The sequence below is a fragment of the Rhinolophus ferrumequinum genome, chromosome 14, assembly GCF_004115265.2.
Source record: "Rhinolophus ferrumequinum isolate MPI-CBG mRhiFer1 chromosome 14, mRhiFer1_v1.p, whole genome shotgun sequence".
Taxonomy (NCBI): Eukaryota; Metazoa; Chordata; class Mammalia; order Chiroptera; family Rhinolophidae; genus Rhinolophus; species Rhinolophus ferrumequinum.
In genome coordinates this window covers 20,220,435-20,240,194 of record NC_046297.1, presented here as the reverse complement: position 1 = coordinate 20,240,194, position 19,760 = coordinate 20,220,435, and the positions used below count along the sequence as shown (strand labels likewise).

The 19,760-nt window shown below is 37.7% G+C and overlaps 1 protein-coding gene across 3 annotated transcripts in view; it reads left to right on the top strand.

Moving 5' to 3' along the window:
- Window positions 1–246: 246 nt before the first annotated feature.
- Window positions 247–19,760, top strand: part of UBXN2B (UBX domain protein 2B) — a 35,067-nt gene continuing 15,553 nt past the window's right edge. For all 3 annotated transcript variants that reach the window (XM_033126795.1, XM_033126794.1, XM_033126796.1), the window contains exons 1-2: window positions 247–462; window positions 7,436–7,539. In XM_033126795.1, the coding sequence (XP_032982686.1) occupies window positions 379–462; window positions 7,436–7,539 (188 nt within the window). In that variant the 5' untranslated portion in view covers window positions 247–378. The remainder of the gene's footprint in view (window positions 463–7,435; window positions 7,540–19,760) is intronic.

The following is a 19,760-nucleotide window of genomic DNA, read 5'->3' as shown; positions in this document are numbered from 1 at the left end:
TGCCTAAGACTAGAAAAGTACATTTGCAATTTTGACCAGATAAACATCCAAAGGACGTTCTCGTTGTTGAGTTAAAAGAACTTGCAAGTCTATGCTGCCCTCTAGCGCGGCCTACAGCACCTTCAGGCGGAGAAAAACACCAGGCTCACGTGGAAGCTTCTCCGGGCAGAAACTCTCTGACCCAATTCCTTTCAGGGAAAAAGGGAGGTAGGACAGGTGGGCTGGTGCCGGAAGTGGAGGCGCGAGCGCGCGGAGTCCGGAGAAAGCGGGGCGTGCAACGACCGTCTCCCCTCCCCATCCCCCGCGCGGTTGCCAGGCAACCGACCCCGGAAATCCCGCGAGGTGCGTTGGCTGCAGGCGCCCGCACGCGGGTAAAAGATGGCGGAAGGCGGCGAAGCGGAGTCTGCGGAGGAAGAGCGGAGGTCATCTGGGCCGCGGCCCCCGAGCGCTCGGGATTTGCAGGTGAGGCGAGCGGCTGAGGGCGGATCGTGGCGGAGGAGTGAAGGCGCGGGTCGGGGCGTGTCGGAGGCTGCCTCTGGCCTCCGCCGTGCCTTCCCCAGACCCAATTTGGGGACAGAATTGTGATTTCCCGCTCCACAAGTCTCCCCAGGGCGGCGCAGCGTACAGTGGTGTTCGTGGAAACAACTGTCCGTTTGCTCTCCACCCCGTTTGCAACTTAAACAGCTGCCCATTTAGAATGGCATTTTGTGGGGTCAGTTCACAGGTTGATGCTTCCTTCAGGAAACTTGCCGGGGAAGAAAGCTTTACTATGCTGCGGGGAAAGCAGCGGTCAGTTGATATAACAGGTGTACTGGTTTGATCTTTTTTGTCTTGGATGCTGTTTGTCTTGAATACATATACTGGGGTTGCCAAAAAAATGTATACAAATGGACACTTTGGTCAACATTGCTCAAGCAGTAGTTCCCTGTAATAAGTGTCTGGACACTGATGGTGACTACTCTGAGCACCTCTTGTAATTGCGGAAGTCAAATGTGACTTGTATTCATTTTTTGTTACCAGTATATATTGAGTGTTAACAATTTTAAGAAGTTTTTTCCTTTCTTAAAATGTGTGTGCATTTTTTTGGCACCCCCAGTATATACATATATATATATGTATGTATGTATATGGTTCCTTTTTATCAGGTTCCTTTTTCCTTAAAAAGGTTGAGCTAAAGTATTCCATCCTACGCTGCACAGTCTACTTGTAAAAGCTACAGTCTATAAAACAGTGCACAGGAGGAACGGGGAAATAAAGCGTTATAAAGTTATAAGATACCAACATTAGGTAGCTAAATAGGAGTGCTCCAAATTTTGCTTTATCAGATGTTTAACACTACTTTGCTCAATTTAGGCTATTTTTTGGTCTCCTTATAAGGAGCTGTAATTAAAAATAAATGACACTGAATCCACAGCCTTGGTAAAAAAAAGTTATATTACTTTTAGAGTCACACCTTTATTCTATTCTGAACATACATATTGACCACCTGCTATGTAATGTACTGCTAAGCCCTGGGGAATGCAGAGATAAATAGGACATCAAATCCACAGTTGACACTGGTGCTGGACACTGTTGAAAGGGGTAGAAATGTAAAAGGCATTTCTACCTATTTTTTGCAGAAATAAGATATGAATATATTTAACATAACATTTTAAGATGGAGTATGAATGAGTCCCCAAATAAGCAGTGGATATAATGAGGAATTTGGAGAATGGAGAGATCACTGTCAGGTTAGGAGTCGCAGGAAATACGGAATAGTTTCAATGCCCCTAGGTCAATTCAGTAGTAGTAAAGAGACTCAAGGACTGGGAAACTATCATCTACTTCATCTTTTCTGTTGTAGGCCACCATCACTAAGTGGCAACAGGAGATGTTGGGGGAAAAATGGAGTTTCTGGTCAGACCAACTTCAGTTTGCATCATGGTCCTGCCACTTAGTAGTTGTGTGAATATAGGAGAAATGTCTTAACCTCTCTCATCCTGATTGTCTTTATTTATAAACTAGGGGTGATGTTAATGGTGTCAAGGATGAAATAAAGTAATGTCTTTAGGTGCCTATGCTCAAATACTCCCATAGTATCCTGGCCCATACTTGCTTGGTAAATATTTGGTTTCTTTTCCCTTAAAAGAGAAAAGTACTATATAACTCACTGGTTAGTCCATTGTAATGCCATTAAAGTTAAAACTGTGTAACTTAATAATCTTTCTCTAATTTAAATCCATTTCTTTTTATGTGAACAATAGGACAGTTTGGTTAATGATCACCTGATAGTTGACAAATTTACAGACAATCCAATGGATTACTGTATTGTGCCGTGTGTAATGCGCACACACATTTTTGGCTCAAAGTTTCAGGGGAAAAAATTTTTCATTTTAATTTTTTAATTCAAATTTTTATTTGTTTGCATTTAGGTACGTGTTTTTTGTATTATAAAGGACTTTAGTATTTATTTTTAATATAGTACAAATAATTGTATGTAACAAGTAATTACAAAACACAAGAATATACTGGTACTAGAAATTTTATGTACCAGTAACAAATGTATGATATTTACACATCATAGAAGGCCAAGAACTCTTCATGGTTGCAAGTTCGTCATAAGTTCAACAAAATCGAGTATCGTATTCCGGGTATTAGTTTGAATCCGGATATCGTTATTGATTTCTGGAGTTACACTTTTAACTCATAAGTATAAATAAAAAAATTAAAAACACTTATATAGATACGGAATTAGTACTACCCAGGTATAATGCACATCCTTATTTTTCCCTCATAAATTTGGGCAAAAAAGTGGGCATTATACATGGCGAAATATGGTAATATATGATTAATGAACAGAGATATTCTGGTAGATGGCACTAATGAGAATGCCTTTGTTTCCACTGTCACTTAGAAGAGATTTTTTTTTCTGTCTATCTACTTTCTGGTAAGTACGTTAGTAACTGATTTTTTCATGAATGTGAGTTGGTATATCAAATACACTAAGTATTGATAATCTTTCCTTTAGAATTTAATAAGAATGTGAAGAACTTTCAAAGAAACCTGAAAATAACAAGTGATGGCATATGAAGAAATAGAGTATGTATCAAAAGTTTAGAAGAATTGATTAAAGTTCTTCTGCCTGACTGGTTTCTTGGATATTGATTATTTTTGGATTATTTTGTTATTGTTTAATCTAGCCATGCTTATTTTAAGTTATGCAGTAGTGCAATTTGCAGTAGATACTTGTTACTTTTCTGACAGCTTGCTCTGAGAGTCAGTCTGTTAAGGTATTATAGAAGAAAAAGGATGACGTATTACTAATTGGAACAGCAAAAGGTCTGCTAAGTACGTATATCTTAGCTGCCACATGATGTAGGGTTTGTCAGCATCTAAATCAGGAGAGATTTCCCCGTTTCTCAAAAGGGGAAAGATGGGTAGTTGTCTGCCAGAAAACCTCCCAGCTCTATGAGCCTCTGATTTTCAAACTGCAGAAATCTGTGATTATTAAACCAAGAGTAGATCTTAGGTCCCTTCATTCCTCCCAAATTGGGAAACATTCTATGGGAAAGTTTGGGATGGATTTGTTAGTGACAAAACTAACCCTGAAAGCCTCACTATTCATTATATTTCTGAATATTTTCAGAGATCTTTGTCTCTTCTTGTGCCCCTCAATCCATCCACACGCATGGTTTTAACTAACAGTAGGTTAAGGTATTTAATCACCTTATGTATGCTTTTGTCCCACTTCCTCCAGAATAAGATCCAAAGAAAAATATTTCTGTTCTAAATTCTGTATTTCCATATAGGTTGGAGTTGAGGGGGGATTGAGATTATCCTCAGTACTTATTAGGGTTAGGATTGGGCTTTGAGTGGGACAAAGAGGGAGTTCTATAAGTGAAAAAAGAAAAAGACTATGATACTATGTTAAAATTGCCACAAGCATTCTGATCCTGTTGGGTATCAGTATTCTGTATCGTTGGTTGTCAATTTTAGTGTGCATCCCAGACAGCAGAAAGACTTGTTAAAGCACAGGTTGCTGGGTCCAACTCCAGCCCCAGAGTTTCTACTTCAGTAGGTCTAGGGTGAGGCTTGAGCATCTGCATTTTTCAAGGGTCCCCATGTTGTTGTTATTCTGTATAAATCAATATTATACCTTCTGGCTGTTGTCACTCAATGTCTGAGAATTCCAGTACTTTTAATCTTTTGTTGTACACTTGATTTCCTCATTCTCAATTGCCTTAACCTTCAGGTTTCTTTACATGTTCTTCACATTTCAGATTCTAGAGAAAAGATTATCAGTGCTTACATACATACTTTATTCTCTCTGTGTAATTGAAATATCTTCATAATCTAATTGTTTCACTTGTGGAACACTTCTGATAATTCATAATGCATCATTACTTCATAATGCACATGTTTTTATCTCTTTATTTGACTGAGATTTTGTTGTTTTTGTTCTATTGGTTTTCACCAGTACTTCAGTTTATGTTGATCCGTTTAAATAATTATTTCCTTTGCTGATGTGGTATCATTTGCTATGTCAAATAATGTAAATTAAATTTCTTTGTAATGTCTACTAATGAACTTATGCTATGTGATGCTACAGGGAGATCATGACTCCTGGCACTAATTCCCTGTAAATATCATTCATTTTCCTCTATATTAATAATGTACCATCAATAACTAGAACCTTTCAGTTAGGTGGATTACCTGCTCTAATACAATTTTCTCCATATTCCTATTATTTTAATACATTCCTACATCCCATGGATTCAAAAGGGATTGTTTTGCTTTATTCATTTAATTCACAGAAGAGAAGTATTTGATTGACCAGATTTATGCAAGCTTTCTTAAAACAAAAACCTAACAAGGTACAAACCTGTATAGCAAATATACTCTCAATTTTAAAGTCTATAACTTTATCTATATCTCTTTATGATTTATGTTGTGTTATGGTCTACATAATTCGACATGAGTTTGTTGTATGCCTATTAAGTACTAAATTAGAAATAATTTTGGAAACCTGAAATATAGAAGGGGGATAAAATAGTAAGAAAAGTACACAAGTGATGACAATATAATATTTAATATAAACATCAATAATAGGATAGCATGTGCTATGAGGATTTAGAAAAGAAATATCATTTAGCTAAGAAAATTAGGAAAGACTTCATGAAGGTTGCTGAAATGGGTCTTTGGAATACAGATAACATTTCCATTGATGAGAAAAGGAATAAACATAAAAGTAATTCATAGAGCCAGAAGAATATAATCAGCTCAGGAGGAAACCCATAAAAGGAATACTGTTTTCAAGAGATTCCAAGGAGGTAAAATTTCTGAGACCTTTAGGTCCAAGTTGTCAGTCAGTCAATCTCTCTCTCCTTGAGGGGATAGGGTAGGAAAAGGCCATAGGACATATATAGATGACACTGCAGGAAAAAAAGAAATCGAGGGGAAAATGAAACACTGATATCATTATTAAACTTTTTAAAATAATATCGTATAGTAATGGGGCACTTGGTCTTGTGCTTCACATCCATTATGTATTCCATAAAACAGCCCTCTCAGATAATTTTTTTAATAGACATTTAAAGATGAGAGAACTAAGTCTCAGGGAAGTTAAAAATTTTGCCCAGCATCACACAATGAGAGCCTAAGTTAGGGTTTAATTCATTTCTTTTAGATTTTAAAGCACTTTTATAACTAGGATGTCTAGCAAAATTACTGTTAGAAATATGAAAGTTGATGTGTATGGAGGTTGGGTGACAGTAAAACATGTAGGGAAGAAAAAGAAAGCCTTTCATTTTTGTTTTCTTGTGTGTATATTTTAAAAGTTGACTAATAGCATCTTCAAAGAATTAACTTTGCCCTAATTTCCTGTTCTTTTTTTCCTTACTGAGGAAAGAAGCCCTGGAGATAGTTTTCATATCTCTTGTGTTTCTGGAAGGAGCGATTTATCTGGGGTTTTTTATAGGTTTGGTCTTGTTGTGTTTTTTTTCCCAAAAAAAATATTTCCCAAAGATTACGGCCATGTCAATTATAATTGAATAGGAAGGTTTTTGAATTGTTGTCCAAAGATATCAAAAGTGGAAACAAAATAACTTAAACAATACTGAAACATTTGGATAACTTTTTAAAATTCTAGTTTCAAGAGCTATGTTTTGTTTATTTCATTTCAAAGATTCCCAGCATATATCTATAATACATAATTTGTTAGTATTGCTCTCTAGAAGTTATACAAACCATAAATATATAATTCATTGTCTTCTCTTTTTCAGTGGCTCAAAAACTATGAAATTTATATGTGTGGCAGACTTTTAAATAGAATAATTTTGGAATTTTTTTATGCGTTTGGATTTTGGAAACTTAAACCGCTAAATAAAGTAATTTTTGAGATCTGATAAGAGCAAGTTAACATTGGCGTGAAACATCTTCAAGTATTTTTAAAAGGACTGTAGAATTGTGAGTGCAGATTTGGAAATGATCTGTTAAAAAATACATCCAATCATTATTGTTAAATAATTATTTGAAAATAATTAAATACAGAGGCTGGCCTGGTGGCTCAGGCGGTTGGAGCTCCATGTTCCTAACTCCAAAGGCTGCCAGGTCGATTCCCACATGGGCCAGTGGGCTCTTAACCACAAGGTTGCAGGTTCAACTCCTCAAGTCCGGCAAGGGATGGTGGGCTCCGCCCCCTGCAACTAAGATTGAACAGGGCACCTTGAGCTGAGCTGCTGCTGAGCTCCCAGATGGCTCAGTTGGAGCACATCCTCTCAACCACAAGGTTGCGGGTTCCATTCCTTGAGTCCCGTAAGGGATGGTGGACTGTGGCCCTTGCAACTAGCAACGGCAACTGGACCTGGAGCTGAGCTGCACCCTCCGCAACTAAGATTGAAAGGACAACAACTTGACCTGGAAAAAAATCCTGGAAGTACACACTGTTCCCCAATAAAGTCCTGTTCCCCTTCCCCAATAAAATCTTTAAAAAAAAAATAATTAAATACAGTGGTACCTTGGTTTTCGAATGTAAGACCGTTCGAGTTCTGAAACGTTCGAAAACAGCCAACAGCTAAGCCTCAGGATCTTGCACTCAGCAGAAGCCACTGACATGTTCGACTTCCGAGGCATGTTCGAAAGTGGAATCATTTACTTCCAGGTTTAATGCGTTTGTAAACCGAAATGTTCGTCAACGGAGATGTTCGAAAACCGAGGTATTACTGTAATTACTGTAACTAATTTAATATATGTGGCATTTGGTTAGTTTTATAAAATGAGAGATGCAGTGGTTTTATTTTAGAAGGGAGTCATCCTATGAAGCAGAAGCCTTCGTTTTTCCTTAGAAACTTTTACTATGCAATTACAAAGTAATCTTCTGCTGATCATTTCTAGTTGTATGGAAGAGTTTATTTTTATTGTTATATTTTATAACAAGTACAAGTCTGTTGTTTTACAGTTGGCATTGGCAGAATTGTATGAAGATGAAGTGAAATGCAAATCTTCCAAATCTGATAGGCCTAAAGCTGCAGTCTTTAAAAGCCCACGAACACCACCTCAGAGGTAAGTTTTGTTTTTGTCTTGTTTTTAAAAATTGTGTCCCTTTTTAGTTCACTGATCCCAAATTATTTTAAATGGCCTCGGAAATTTTTTAAAAATCTATAATTTCTTAAAATAAGTATTATTTAGGTACTATTCCTAAAACTAATAGTCAGAAAGTCAGAAGAAACTTATGGAAACATTATCTTACATACCTAATATTTTGGTAGACATCGTGGAATTATACTCATATACTGAATAGTATTTTTCTTAGACACAGTGGTTCTTTGTTTTTTTTGTGTTTTTTTTTTACTTGTCCTTTAATTGCCTTTTTTTTCCAATTTATTGGGGTGACAATTGTTAGTAAAATTACATAGATTTCAGGTGTACAATTCTGTATTACATCATCTATAAATCCCATTGTGTGTTCACCACCCAGAGTCAGTTCTCCTTCCATCACCATATATTTGATCCCCCTTATCCTCATCTCCCAACCCCTTACCCTCTAATAACTACTCAACTATTGTCTGTGTCTATGAGTTTTTGTTTCTCATTTGTTTGTCGTGTTCTTTTGTTTTTGGTTTATATACCACATATCAGTGAAATCATATGGTTCTCTGCTTTTTCTGTCTAACTTATTTCGCTTAGCATTATACTCTCAAGATCCATCCATGTTGTCACAAATGTTCCTATGTCATCTTTTCTTACCGCCGAATAGTATTCCATTGTGTATATATACCACAACTTCTTTATCCGTTCATCTATCGAAGGACATTTTGGTTGTTTCCATGTCTTGCCCACCGTAAACGAAGCCGCAGTGAACATTGCAGCACACGTCTCTTTATGTATAAATGATTTCATATTTTTGGGGTAGACACCCAGGAGAGGGATTGCTGGGTCATATGGTAATTCTATTCATAATTTTTTGAGGAACCTCCATACTGCCTTCCATAATGGCTGCACCAGTCTGCATTCCCACCAACAGTGTATGAGGGTTCCTTTTTTTCCACAGCCTCTCCAACACTTGTTACTATTTGTCTTGTTGATGATAGCCATTCTGACAGGGGTGAGGTGATATCTCGTGGTTTTTATTTGCATTTCTCTGATGATTAGTGATGTTGAGCATTTTTTCATATGTCTATTTGCCATTTGTATGCCCTCTTTGGAGAAAATGTCTCTTCAGGTCCTCTGCCCATTTTTCAATTGTGTTGTTTGTTTTTTTGTTGTTGAGTTGCATGAGTTCCTTGTATATTTTGGATATTAACCCCTTATCGGAGGCACTGTTTGCAAAAATCTTCTCCCATTCAATTAGTTGCCTCTTTATTTTGTTGATGGTTTCTTTTGCTGTGCAGAAGCTTTTAAGTTTCATATAGTCCCATTCGTTTATTTTAGCTTTTACTTCCCTTGCCTTTGGATTCAAATACATGAAATGCTCTTTGAACCCAAGATCCATAAATTTAGTACTTATGTTTTCTTCTATGCAGTTTATTGTATCTTATGCTTAAGTCTTTGATCCATTTTGAATTAATTTTGGTACATGGTGTCAGAGATCAGTCCAATTTCATTCTTTTGCACATGGCTATCCAATTCTCCCAGCACCATTTATTGAAGAGGCTGTCTTTTCTCCATTGTATGTTTTTTGCTTCTTTGTCAAAAATTATCTGTCCATATTCATGTAGTTTTATTTCTGGGTTCTCAATTCTATTTAATTGGTCTATGTGTCTGTTTTTCTGCCAATACCATGCTGTTTTGATTATGGTAGCCTGTAGTACAAGCTAAAGTCAGGGAGTGTGATACCTCCAGTATTGTTCTTTTTTCTTAAGATTGTTTTGGCTATTTGGGGTCTTTTGTGCTTCCAAACAAATCTGATGATTTTGTGTTCTATTTCTTTAAAAAATGTCATTGGGATTTTGATGGGGATTGCATTAAATCTGTATATTGCTTTGGGTAAAATGGCCATTTTAACTATGTTGATTCTTCCAATCCACGAGCATGGAATGTCTTTCCATTTCTTTGTGTCTTCTTCAATTTCTTTTAAAAATGTCTTATAGTTTTTAGCATACAGGTCTTTCACATCCTTGGTTAAGTTTATTCCTAGGTATTTTATTCTTTTTGCTGCAATTGCAAAAGGAATGTTTTTTGTATTTCTTTTTCTGAGATTTCATTGTTAGTAATTAGGAATGCAATGGACTTTTTTGTGGGGGGGGAAGGGAACAGGACTTTATTGTGGTACAGTGTGTACTTCCAGGACTTTTTTTTCCAAGTCAAGTTGTTGTCCTTTCGATCCTAGTTGTGGAGGGCACAGCTCAGCTCCAGGTCCAGTTGCCATTGCTAGTTGCAGGGGGCGCAGCCCACCATCCCTTGCAGGAGTCGAACCGACAACCTTGTGGTTGAGAGGACAGGCTCCAACCAACTGAGCCATCTGGGAGCTCAGCGGCAGCTCAACTCAAGGTGCCGTGTTCAATCTTAGTTGCAGGGGGCACTGCCCACCATCCCTGTGGGACTCAAGGAAACGAACTGGCAACCTTGTGGTTGAGAGCCCGCGCTCCAACCACCTGAGCCATCTGGGAGGCAGCTCAGCTCAAGGTGCTGTGTTCAATCTTAGTTACAGGGGGCCGAATCCACCATCCCTTGCAGGATTCGGAGGAGTTGAACTGGAAACCTTGTGTTTGAGAGCCCAATGGCCCTTGTGGGAATCGAACCGGCAACCTTCGGAGTTAGGAGCATGGAGCTCCAACCGCCTGAGCCACTGGGCCGGCCCATGCAATTGACTTTTGTATGTTGATTTTGCAGCCAGAAACTTTACTGTATTTGTTGATTATTTATGATAGCTTTTTGGTGGAGTCTTTAGGGTTTTCTTCATATAGCATCATGTCATCTACAAAGAGTGACAGTTTAACTACTTCATTCCCAATTTGGATGCCTTTTATTTTTTCTCTTGCCTGATTGCTCTAGCAAGGACTTCCAACACTATGTTGAAAAGCAGAGGTGATAGGGGACAGCCCTGTCGTGTTCCTGAACGTAGAGCAAAGGGCTTCAGTTTTTCACCATTAATTATGAGATTAGCTGATGGCTTGCCTTTATTATGTTAAGGTATTTTCTTTCTATACCTATTTTATTAAGTGTTTTAATCAAAAATGGATGTTGTATCTTGTCAAATGCTTTTTCTGCATCAATTGATATAATCATATGATTTTGTCCTTTATTTTGTTTATGTGATGTATCACATTGATGGATTTGCAGATGTTGAACCATCCTTGTGCCCCGGGGATGAACCCCACTTGGTCGTGATGAATAATCTTTTTAATGCATTGTTGTATTCGATTTGCTAGAATTTTGTTTAGGATTTTTGCATCTGTATTCATCAGAGATATTGGTCTGTAGTTTTCTTTCTTTGTGTTGTCCTTACCAGGTTTTGGTATCAGAGTGATGTTGGCCTCATAAAATGAGTTAGAGAGTACTGTCTTTTCTTCAATTTTTTGGAAGAGTTTGAGCAGGATTGGTATTAGATCCTCTTTGAAGGTTTGGTAGAATTCACTAGTGAAGCCAGCTGATCCTTGGACTTTTGCTTTTGGAAAAGGTTCAGATGAGTGATTCTATTTCGTTACTGGTGATGGGTCTGTTTAGATTTTCCAGTTCTTCATAGTTCAGCCTACGAAGGCTATATTTTTCCAAAGACTTGTCCATTTCTTCTAGGTTATTGAATTTGGTGGCATATAGTCCTTCATAGTATTCTTGGATGATCCTTTGTATTTCTGTGGTGTCCGTGATAACTTACCCTTTTTCATTTCTGATTTTGTTAATTAGTGTCTTCTCTCTTTTTATCTTAGTGAGTCTACCCAAGGGTTTGTCAATTTTGTTAATCTTTTCAAAGAACCAGCTCTTTGTCACATTTATTTTTTCTATTGTCTTTTTGTTCTCTATTTCTCTATTTAGTTCTGCTCTGATTTTTGTTATTTCCTTTCTTCTGCTGACCTTGGGTTTCATTTGTTCTTCTTTTTCTAGTTCTTTAAGGTGTAACGTGAGGTTATTTATTTGGGATTTTTCTTGTTTCTTGAGATAGGCCTGTAATGATATAAATTTCCCTCTTAAAACTGCTTTCACTGCCTCCCAAAAATTTTTGTAGGATGTATTTTCATTGTCATTTGTTTCTATGTATCTTTTGATCTCTCCTCTAATTTCTTCTTTGACCCAGTCGTTCTTTAAAAGTATGTTGTTTAATCTCCATGTATTTGTGTTTTTTCCTGCTTTCTTTTTGCAGTTGACATCCAATTTCAAAGCCTTGTGATCAGAGAATATGCTTGGTATGATTTCAATCTTCTTAAATTTGCTGAGACTGATTTTATGTCCCAATATGTGGTCTTTCCTTGACAATGTTCCATGTACACTAGAAAAAGTGTATAGTCTGATGTTTTAGGATGAAGTGCTCTATATATGTCAATTATGTCCATTTCATCTAATTTGTCATTTAGGGCTGCTATTTCGTTATTTATTTTCTGTTTGGATGATCTACCCATAACTGTCAATGATGTATATAAGTCTCCTAGTACAATTAATTGTGTTTAGGTCAATTTCTCCCTTTAGTTCTGTTAGTAGTTGCTTGGTATATTTCAGTGCTCCCTGATTGGGAGCATAAATATTGATGACTGTTAGGCCTTCTTGTTGTATAGTCCTCTTTACCATTATAAAATGTTCATATTTATCTCTTGTTACCCTTTTCACCTTGAAGTCTGTTTCATCTAATATCAGTATGGCTACACCTGATTTTTTCTGGATACCATTTGCTTGGAGTGTCAGTTTCCACCTTTTCACTTTGAGTCTATGCTTGTCCTTGTAGCTGAGATGTGTCTCTTGGAGATGGCATATGGTTGGGTTTAGTTTTTTGATCCAATCTGCTTCTCTGTGCCTTTTTATTGGTGAGTTCAGTCCATTTACATTTAGGGTGATTATTGATTGATATGTGAGGATTTCCTGTCATTCTATCTTTAGTTTTCTGGTAAGGCTGTGTCTCCATTGTTTCTTTGCCTTTTTGTTGTCTGTCATTTCTGTGTGGTGGTATTCTATGATGTTACCCTCTGTTTCTTCTTTTATTACAGTATGTATTTCAGTTCTGGATTTTTTTGGAGTGGTTACCCTTAAGTTTATGTAAAAGAAAGTTTGATATTTTCTTCAGCACGCTTACTTTCTCCATTCCCATATTCCGGTTCAGGCCTTTACTCTCCCCCTTTTTATGTTTTGGTTGCCACAAATTGTCCCTGTTGATAGTGGTCGAATAGCCTCCTTTAGTATTTCTTGTAGTGTAGGTTGTGTATTAGAAAATTCCCTCAGCTTCTGTATGTCTGGAAAGGTCTTTATTCCTCCTTCAGATCTAAAGGATATCTTTGCTGGATATATTATTCTTGGCTCATAATTTCTCTCTTTCAATAGTTTGAATATGTGGTTCCACTCCCTCCTGGCTTGTAGCGTTTGTGCTGAAAAATCGGATGATAATCTAATGGGCTTTCCTTTGTAGGTTACCGTCTTTTTTTCCCTGTCTGCCTTGAGGATTCTTTCTTTGTCGTTGATTTTAGACAGCTTCAATACAATGTGCCTTGGAGAAGCCTGTTGGGATTGAGGTAATTAGGTGTTCTATTTGCTTCTTGGATTCGAGGATCCAGTCTGTCCACATGTGTGGGAAGTTCTCATTGACAATTTGGATATACTCTCTGTTCCCTTCTCTCTTTCTTCTCCTTCTGGTATGCCCATTATTCCTATATTGCTCTTTCTGATTCAGTCAGAAAGTTCTTGTAGAATTCTTTCATTTCTTTTAAGTCTCGAGTCTCTTTCTTCTTCCATCCGTGTCATTTCCAAGTTTCTATCTTCGATGTCACTGATTCTTTCCTCCATGTGGTCAACTCTACTACCTAAGCTGGCTATTTCATTCTTCATTTCTTCTATTGAGTTCTTAATCTCCAGAAATTCTATTTGGTTCTTTTTTAAGATTTCAATCTCTCGTAAAATGTTCATGTTGTTCTTTGATTGTGTTTCTGAGTTCATTAAACTGCCTTTCTGTGTTTTCTTGTATCTCATTGAGTTTTTTCAGAACTGCAATCTTGAATTCTGTCATTTAAGTCACATGTTTCCATATCTTTAAGTTCCTTTTCTGGAGACTTTTCACTTTGTTTGTCAGCTGTCTTGTTGCCTTGGTTATTCATGGCAATTACTGATTTATTATTTCTTTTCCTAGACATGTACAGGAGTGGCTTCTGGAACAGGTTGATAGGAAGAGGTCATTCTTTTGTTTTCCAGTACTTGTTGGTAGAATGTTTTATTTTCTCTCCGACTGCAGCCTTTTTTTCTCTCTCTCACACGGTAGTGCTATGTTTTTTCTGCACTATTTCAGCTTCTCACACAATGGGGGGATTCCCTGAGAGATGGACTTCTTCTCTGTTAATAGTTCGCCTGGGTCACAGGACGCAGTGTTCGTGTGGGTGTGCGGGAGCTTTTGAAGTTCCAAAGCTCTTCCTGCACCAAGATTCATAGCCCATATGTTTCAACAGTTCTGTTTACTCCTGCAGGGATCCGCCCAGATAGGTGGGGTCAGGGGCGGGGTTGGTTGTGAGAGGTGGCCCAGAGCAATGGCGAAGACCACCACCACAGCCAGTCCTGCTTCCACAGCTCTCCTCCCCCCTTTGCCGGAACTAGTTGGGCTGCGAATCTGTGTCTGTGGTCCACAGTTCTCAGAACAGGAAATATTCTGTTCTTTTCATCTGACACCGCTGCTCTCCCGCTTGTAGCACGGGGCAGGCGGGAGCGGGGCGAGCTCTGGGAGGGTAGGGAGGGGGCGGCCAGTCTCAGTGCCTAAGCCTTCCCGTTCTCTGCTCGGAGGTGAGGGCTTAAACCGTTTTCAGCCTTCTTCCCTCAGTCTTTTCTCCGAGGTCTCTGCCGTGAGCGTTGAGTTCAGCCATGTTACATGCTGTCCCCTCAGCCCTGTGGACCATAAGCGGAGCCCTAGCCGTCGGAGTTGTTCCCTGTCCCGCAGCTGCGGTAGTTCCGGGATGCAGCGAGCTCGGAGCACTGAGCTAGGTCTGCATCCTGCGCCCGCGGCTCCGTCTCTGCACTTCTCTCTTCCCTCCTCCCCCGCTCGCGTGATTTGCCCACCTTTCGGTGAATTCAATAGTGGGCCTCTTCGTCTTGCCTGTCTGCTGTGCAGGGAGTCCTTTGTGGAGCTATAGTTGTTCAATTATTTGTAAATCCCAGGCCAGATTTACAGAGGCTCACCTCACGCCGCCATTTTGATGACATCTACCGTTTCTTTGTTGTCATAAGACTCAGTGACGATCTGATGAAAGCTACGGCCCTTCTCTCCCCAAAACAGCATTTATGCACAATTTTGTCAGTTGTTTTTAGGGGTTTTTATGTTTCTTAAAGCCCATCTATGGCGCCTTTGTGTGTCTTTTGTCCTCCAGTTAAGATTCCGTAACTTTAGGAATCTGTCTTTGTTTTCACTGAGTGATGACCCACCTAGTAAGTTAACTCCTAGATAGTATTTACTATTGCTAAAATCCTTGAACTATAAAAAGAACCAGCCACGGAGATTTAAGAGATGAGAGCCACGTATATTTTATTGCCATGAGTTTTCTTGTTTCCAGGAATATTTTCATTAACGTCTTTTTAAAAAGTACTGCAAATATCATTTCTTGGGAAAAACTTGAATTTTCCCATTATACCTCATTCTCATAAAGTTTGTTTTACCAAAAGCTGAAAAATTCCCTGAAAATTGTTTTTCCTTTTTTATTTGTTGCTGCTCGACAACCTTTCTGTAGGGGAGATAAAAATGACATATCTTTCTGGATCTGAAAGAAAAAAATAATGTTTATCATTTTTCCCCTAACTTTTTAATTTAGAAATTTTCAAACCCCTAGGTAATCAAAGTATTAATACAGTGACTATATGCTTCACCTGTTAACATGTTACAGCATCACATTCATGTAAGCATTCTTTTACTTAGCTGTTTGAAAGTAAATTGCAGCCATCATTATACTTCCCCCCTACATACTTAAGCATGCATCCTCTAATACAAAGCACACCTTGATAACGTATCACACCTTAGACAATGAACAGTAATTACATTAAATCATTTGATATATAGTCCATATTCAGATATCTGTTAGAGCCTTTTTTGCATTTAGGATCCAGCCAAGGGCCATGCATTCCGTTTGATTATGCCACTTTTTAATCTGAATCCAGAGCATTCTCCCCGTTTGTTGTTTGCTTTTAGCTCATCTATGTAATCTAAAATTTATTACGTTGACTTTTTTGAAGCATCTAGGCCAGATGTATCCTAAAATGTCCCTCGTTCAACGTCATGATTGCCTCGAGATTAGAGTCTTGTTACATGTACTTGTGAAGAATACTAGTAAGTGATATTGTCTGCTGTTTATTATGTCACATCAGGAGCCATATAATTTCAGGTTTTCCCAGTATTGGTGCATGTTCACTTGGTTAACGTGCTCACCACCACATCACTCCACTGTAAGGCACAGTTTTTCCTTTGTAATCTGCAGGTTGGTATCTTGGCACTGTTCGAATATCCTATCCTTTCATTTAATTCTTATGACATGTGTAGACAGACATACATACATATATATGTATAATACGTAATACATTACTGCTTCCTTAATTTATACATTCTCCAAAGTTTTAAAAATACTTAAAATATTTATGTGCCAAAGTTTTACTCATTAACTATTTGGCCGTTGCTTGCCCAATTTGAGCATATTTTAAATAACTTAATTTGTTCTTGATAAAACAAATCAAAATATTTCACTAATTTGACTTTTTATAGTAAGACTAGTGTATTAATATTTTTCTCACTATCCAAATGTAATCATTAAGGTATTTTAATTGTTTTTTCTCTTTTATGCTATCTGAAACAATGTTGCCATTAGTAGTTGTAATTTCATAATGCAGTTTTTAAGGTCATTGTGCCTCAGATTTGTCTCTAGAATTATTTACATATTCAAAAGAAAGAGCTGCCATAAATGATACTAGTTGAGGCATAAGCTATGTTTAATCTGCTTAAAATGCAATGTGAAACAAATTATTGGCAAATTTTTTTTTGCCAAGTACTATATTTTGTCATACTAAGTGTACAGTTCTTTTGATTTCATATTCAATATTGACATTTACCCAGTTTCATTACATGTCTACTGCTTTGTTTGGTACAGAAAACAGTGCTTAACATGGCCTACCTTCTTAGACAATATTAGATATCAAAACATTTATCTGCTCATTGTCATTAGCTAATATATTTCCACTGTCTGAAACTCTAGACATAATGTGGTCTATGTTTTTGTTTATAAGAGTAAGAAAATCTACAGAAAAACTTTCAGAATACAGCCTAACACCTGCTGTAACATATTCATCCACAAAAGGTTATGTATCACAAATAGAACTTTAAAAAAATTTGAGTATCCTTGTTCAGAAATGTGAGCACTTAAAAAAATCTCCTCTATAAGTCATTAGATAGTTGTATTATCTCAAGAATTCAATAAGATAAAGTGTATAAGACATCTAGCACAATGCTAAGTTGGTACTTAGCAAGCCTTAAAAGGTTATTAGGATATAGATAAGCAAGCACAGAAGACACACAGAATTCCAGGAACAAATGGCACAGAGGAAAAAAGTAATACAGATGACAAGAGGGGTCAGAAAAGGAACCAGCAGAACTTGAGAGGACGAGTGGCAAGTAGGTTTGGATAGGTGGAGTGCTGCCGGGGTGGGCTTCATGGACATGTGGCCTGTGCAGTCACCCGGAGCCCAGCCTTAGAAGGGCCTCATGCTGGGTTTCATACTTTGCTGATACTGTCTTGAAATTCTTAATAAATTTAGAACCCGGAGACGCATTTTCATTTGGCACTGGACCTACAAATTATGTAGCCAGTCCTGGATACAGGCACTTTGTGGACAGCCTTAAAGCCAAGTGTATAAGGCAGTGGAAAGTCAGTATATGTTTTTTAATGTAAATTTTATGACTTAAAAAAACTATAATATAATGATAAAAGCTTTGATTCTAGAGATAAGCATCCGTCAGATAAAGTTTTTCTTTTTCTGTGTTCTAATAAGGTTTTACCAGTAGACAAGTTTTTGAAATTCCCTAAGTCTCGGTTTTCTTATCTGTAAAATGAGAATAATACCACTGTTATGAGGATTAAATGAGCAATTGTTACCCCTTGATAAATGTTAGCTATTATTATATACATTTAGGAAAATAGCACTGGCACTACAATATAAAATTAATTCTAATGGGGAGAACAGGATGAGGCAACAAAGAAATTAAGAGAAAACAATTGCAGTAATTTAAGGAATGTAAAATTTGGGATTAGCGTGGCATCAATGAAATGGAGGAGAAAGGGTAAAATCGATGTGGGATACTTGCAAAAATTTTATTGTAGAAAGTAGATGACATGAGATATAGGGAGTAATGGGAATGAAAAAGAGAGAAGTCTTAAAGGTTCTTATTCTGACATACAGGAAAAAATGCAATTGTTGATGGGAAGATTAGTTTTGGAGAGACGAACTTGATTCAAGTACGGGCTTTTAAATTCAGTAATGAACCGTAAGAGGATGCTAAAAACATGTATTTGGTCATCTATATATAGAGAAGTTTGTTATTCATGAGTGTGGACAAATATTTTGATGATCAGATGAGTTTAAATAGAGAATGAGAGTCAAAGATATAGGTATACTTAAATATGAAAGAGGAGAAATGGATGGATTGTGAATCTAAATATAAAAGGAAAACATAAAAGTTCTAGAAGAAATAGAGAATCTTCACGACTTTGAAGTAGGCAAAGATTTCTTAAACAGGTAATAAAAAAGCTGTAACCATAAAGACGCTAGTAAATCTTTTCCTATGTCTGGTTTTCCACCAAGGTCTTTCTCACTAAGGCGGAAACAACAAGGAACTTAGTCGTATTTTGCCAAATTAGAGACATGGGGTGGGGAGCAGAAGAGCTACAACAGGAGATAGCTTACAATGGGAAGCTTTGTTTCCTTTTTTTTTTTTCCATTCTCTTCCTTTTCTTTCTTCCCCTTCCTTTCTCATTTCCTTTCTTTTTCCCTTCTTCCTTTCTTATGGCTACCTAGAATCATCTGCTATCAAGCTCCTTCTAACACTAATGGTTGTCTTAAGAGCCAGCTGTGGCAGCCTTCCGCCTGCTTGCTGCACCGGGCTCTCTGAGTATCAGCTGGGCAGGAAGGCTTCCATTGGCCTCCGCTCTGGGTAAACTCGCACCTCTGTAGTTCCCCATAGCCTGGCAGGGTGGAGGCTGCCCCACATCCACTTCCATCCCCGCCTCAGCAGTTGTAAGCCAGCCTCACTTTAGTGAGTTCTGCTTCCTGCCGTCCACTTGTTCTCCAGGTGGATTTTTCCTTCACTTACAGTGAGTTGAGTGCGGGCTGGTCTGCCCTTCCCTCATTCTGTTCAGTTTGCCTATACTAATTTTGGAGAAAGTATTGAAGGTGACCTCCATTCTTAGTCTCCAGTGCTGATACAGTTTTCCCCCTTTGTTTTGTTTGGTGAGTCAATTCAGTGCAAATTTAAAACTGGATTGGAGGGTATGGTAGTTAAGCACATGCGCTCTGATTGTCGTCTTATACTGGAAGGCTCCATGCTGAGACTTCATGGGTTGTATTTTCTGTTATTCTTGATGGAAAAAAAATCTTACAAGATAAAATAGGGTACTAATCTCATGTAAAGGAAATGTTTATATTCCCAAGGACTGTCATGAAGTTGGAATCAGAGTAGAAATCAGTTACTACATAATTCGTTCACTGAAAAATTTGTGGTCTAAATTATTTACTTTAACACGGGATTATAATTTTTCAGTCCAAAAATTTCTGAGGTGTAAACACTCATATATAGCCCTGTGGTCTAGATTTAGATGTTCACACTATCTAAATCTAGAAGTCTCTTTACTAACTAGGTCCCTACTGAGTGTGGATTCGTCAGAAGAGACTTCTGGTTGTCAAAAGTGCTCCACCCCTTGCACACCAAAAGTGCTTAAGTTGTGAAAGAGATGTATTTAATAAGCAATTGCAAAGGGTGAGGGAGGAAGAAACAAGCTAGTTCTCATGCCAGATGGCTGAACTTGATACGAGAGTCTTCATAAACTCCATCAGAAACCATATAACCTCTTCACTATTTAATTCCTTAATCCTATTTTCAAAATTAAATATTTCAACAGAAGGCATATAAATTA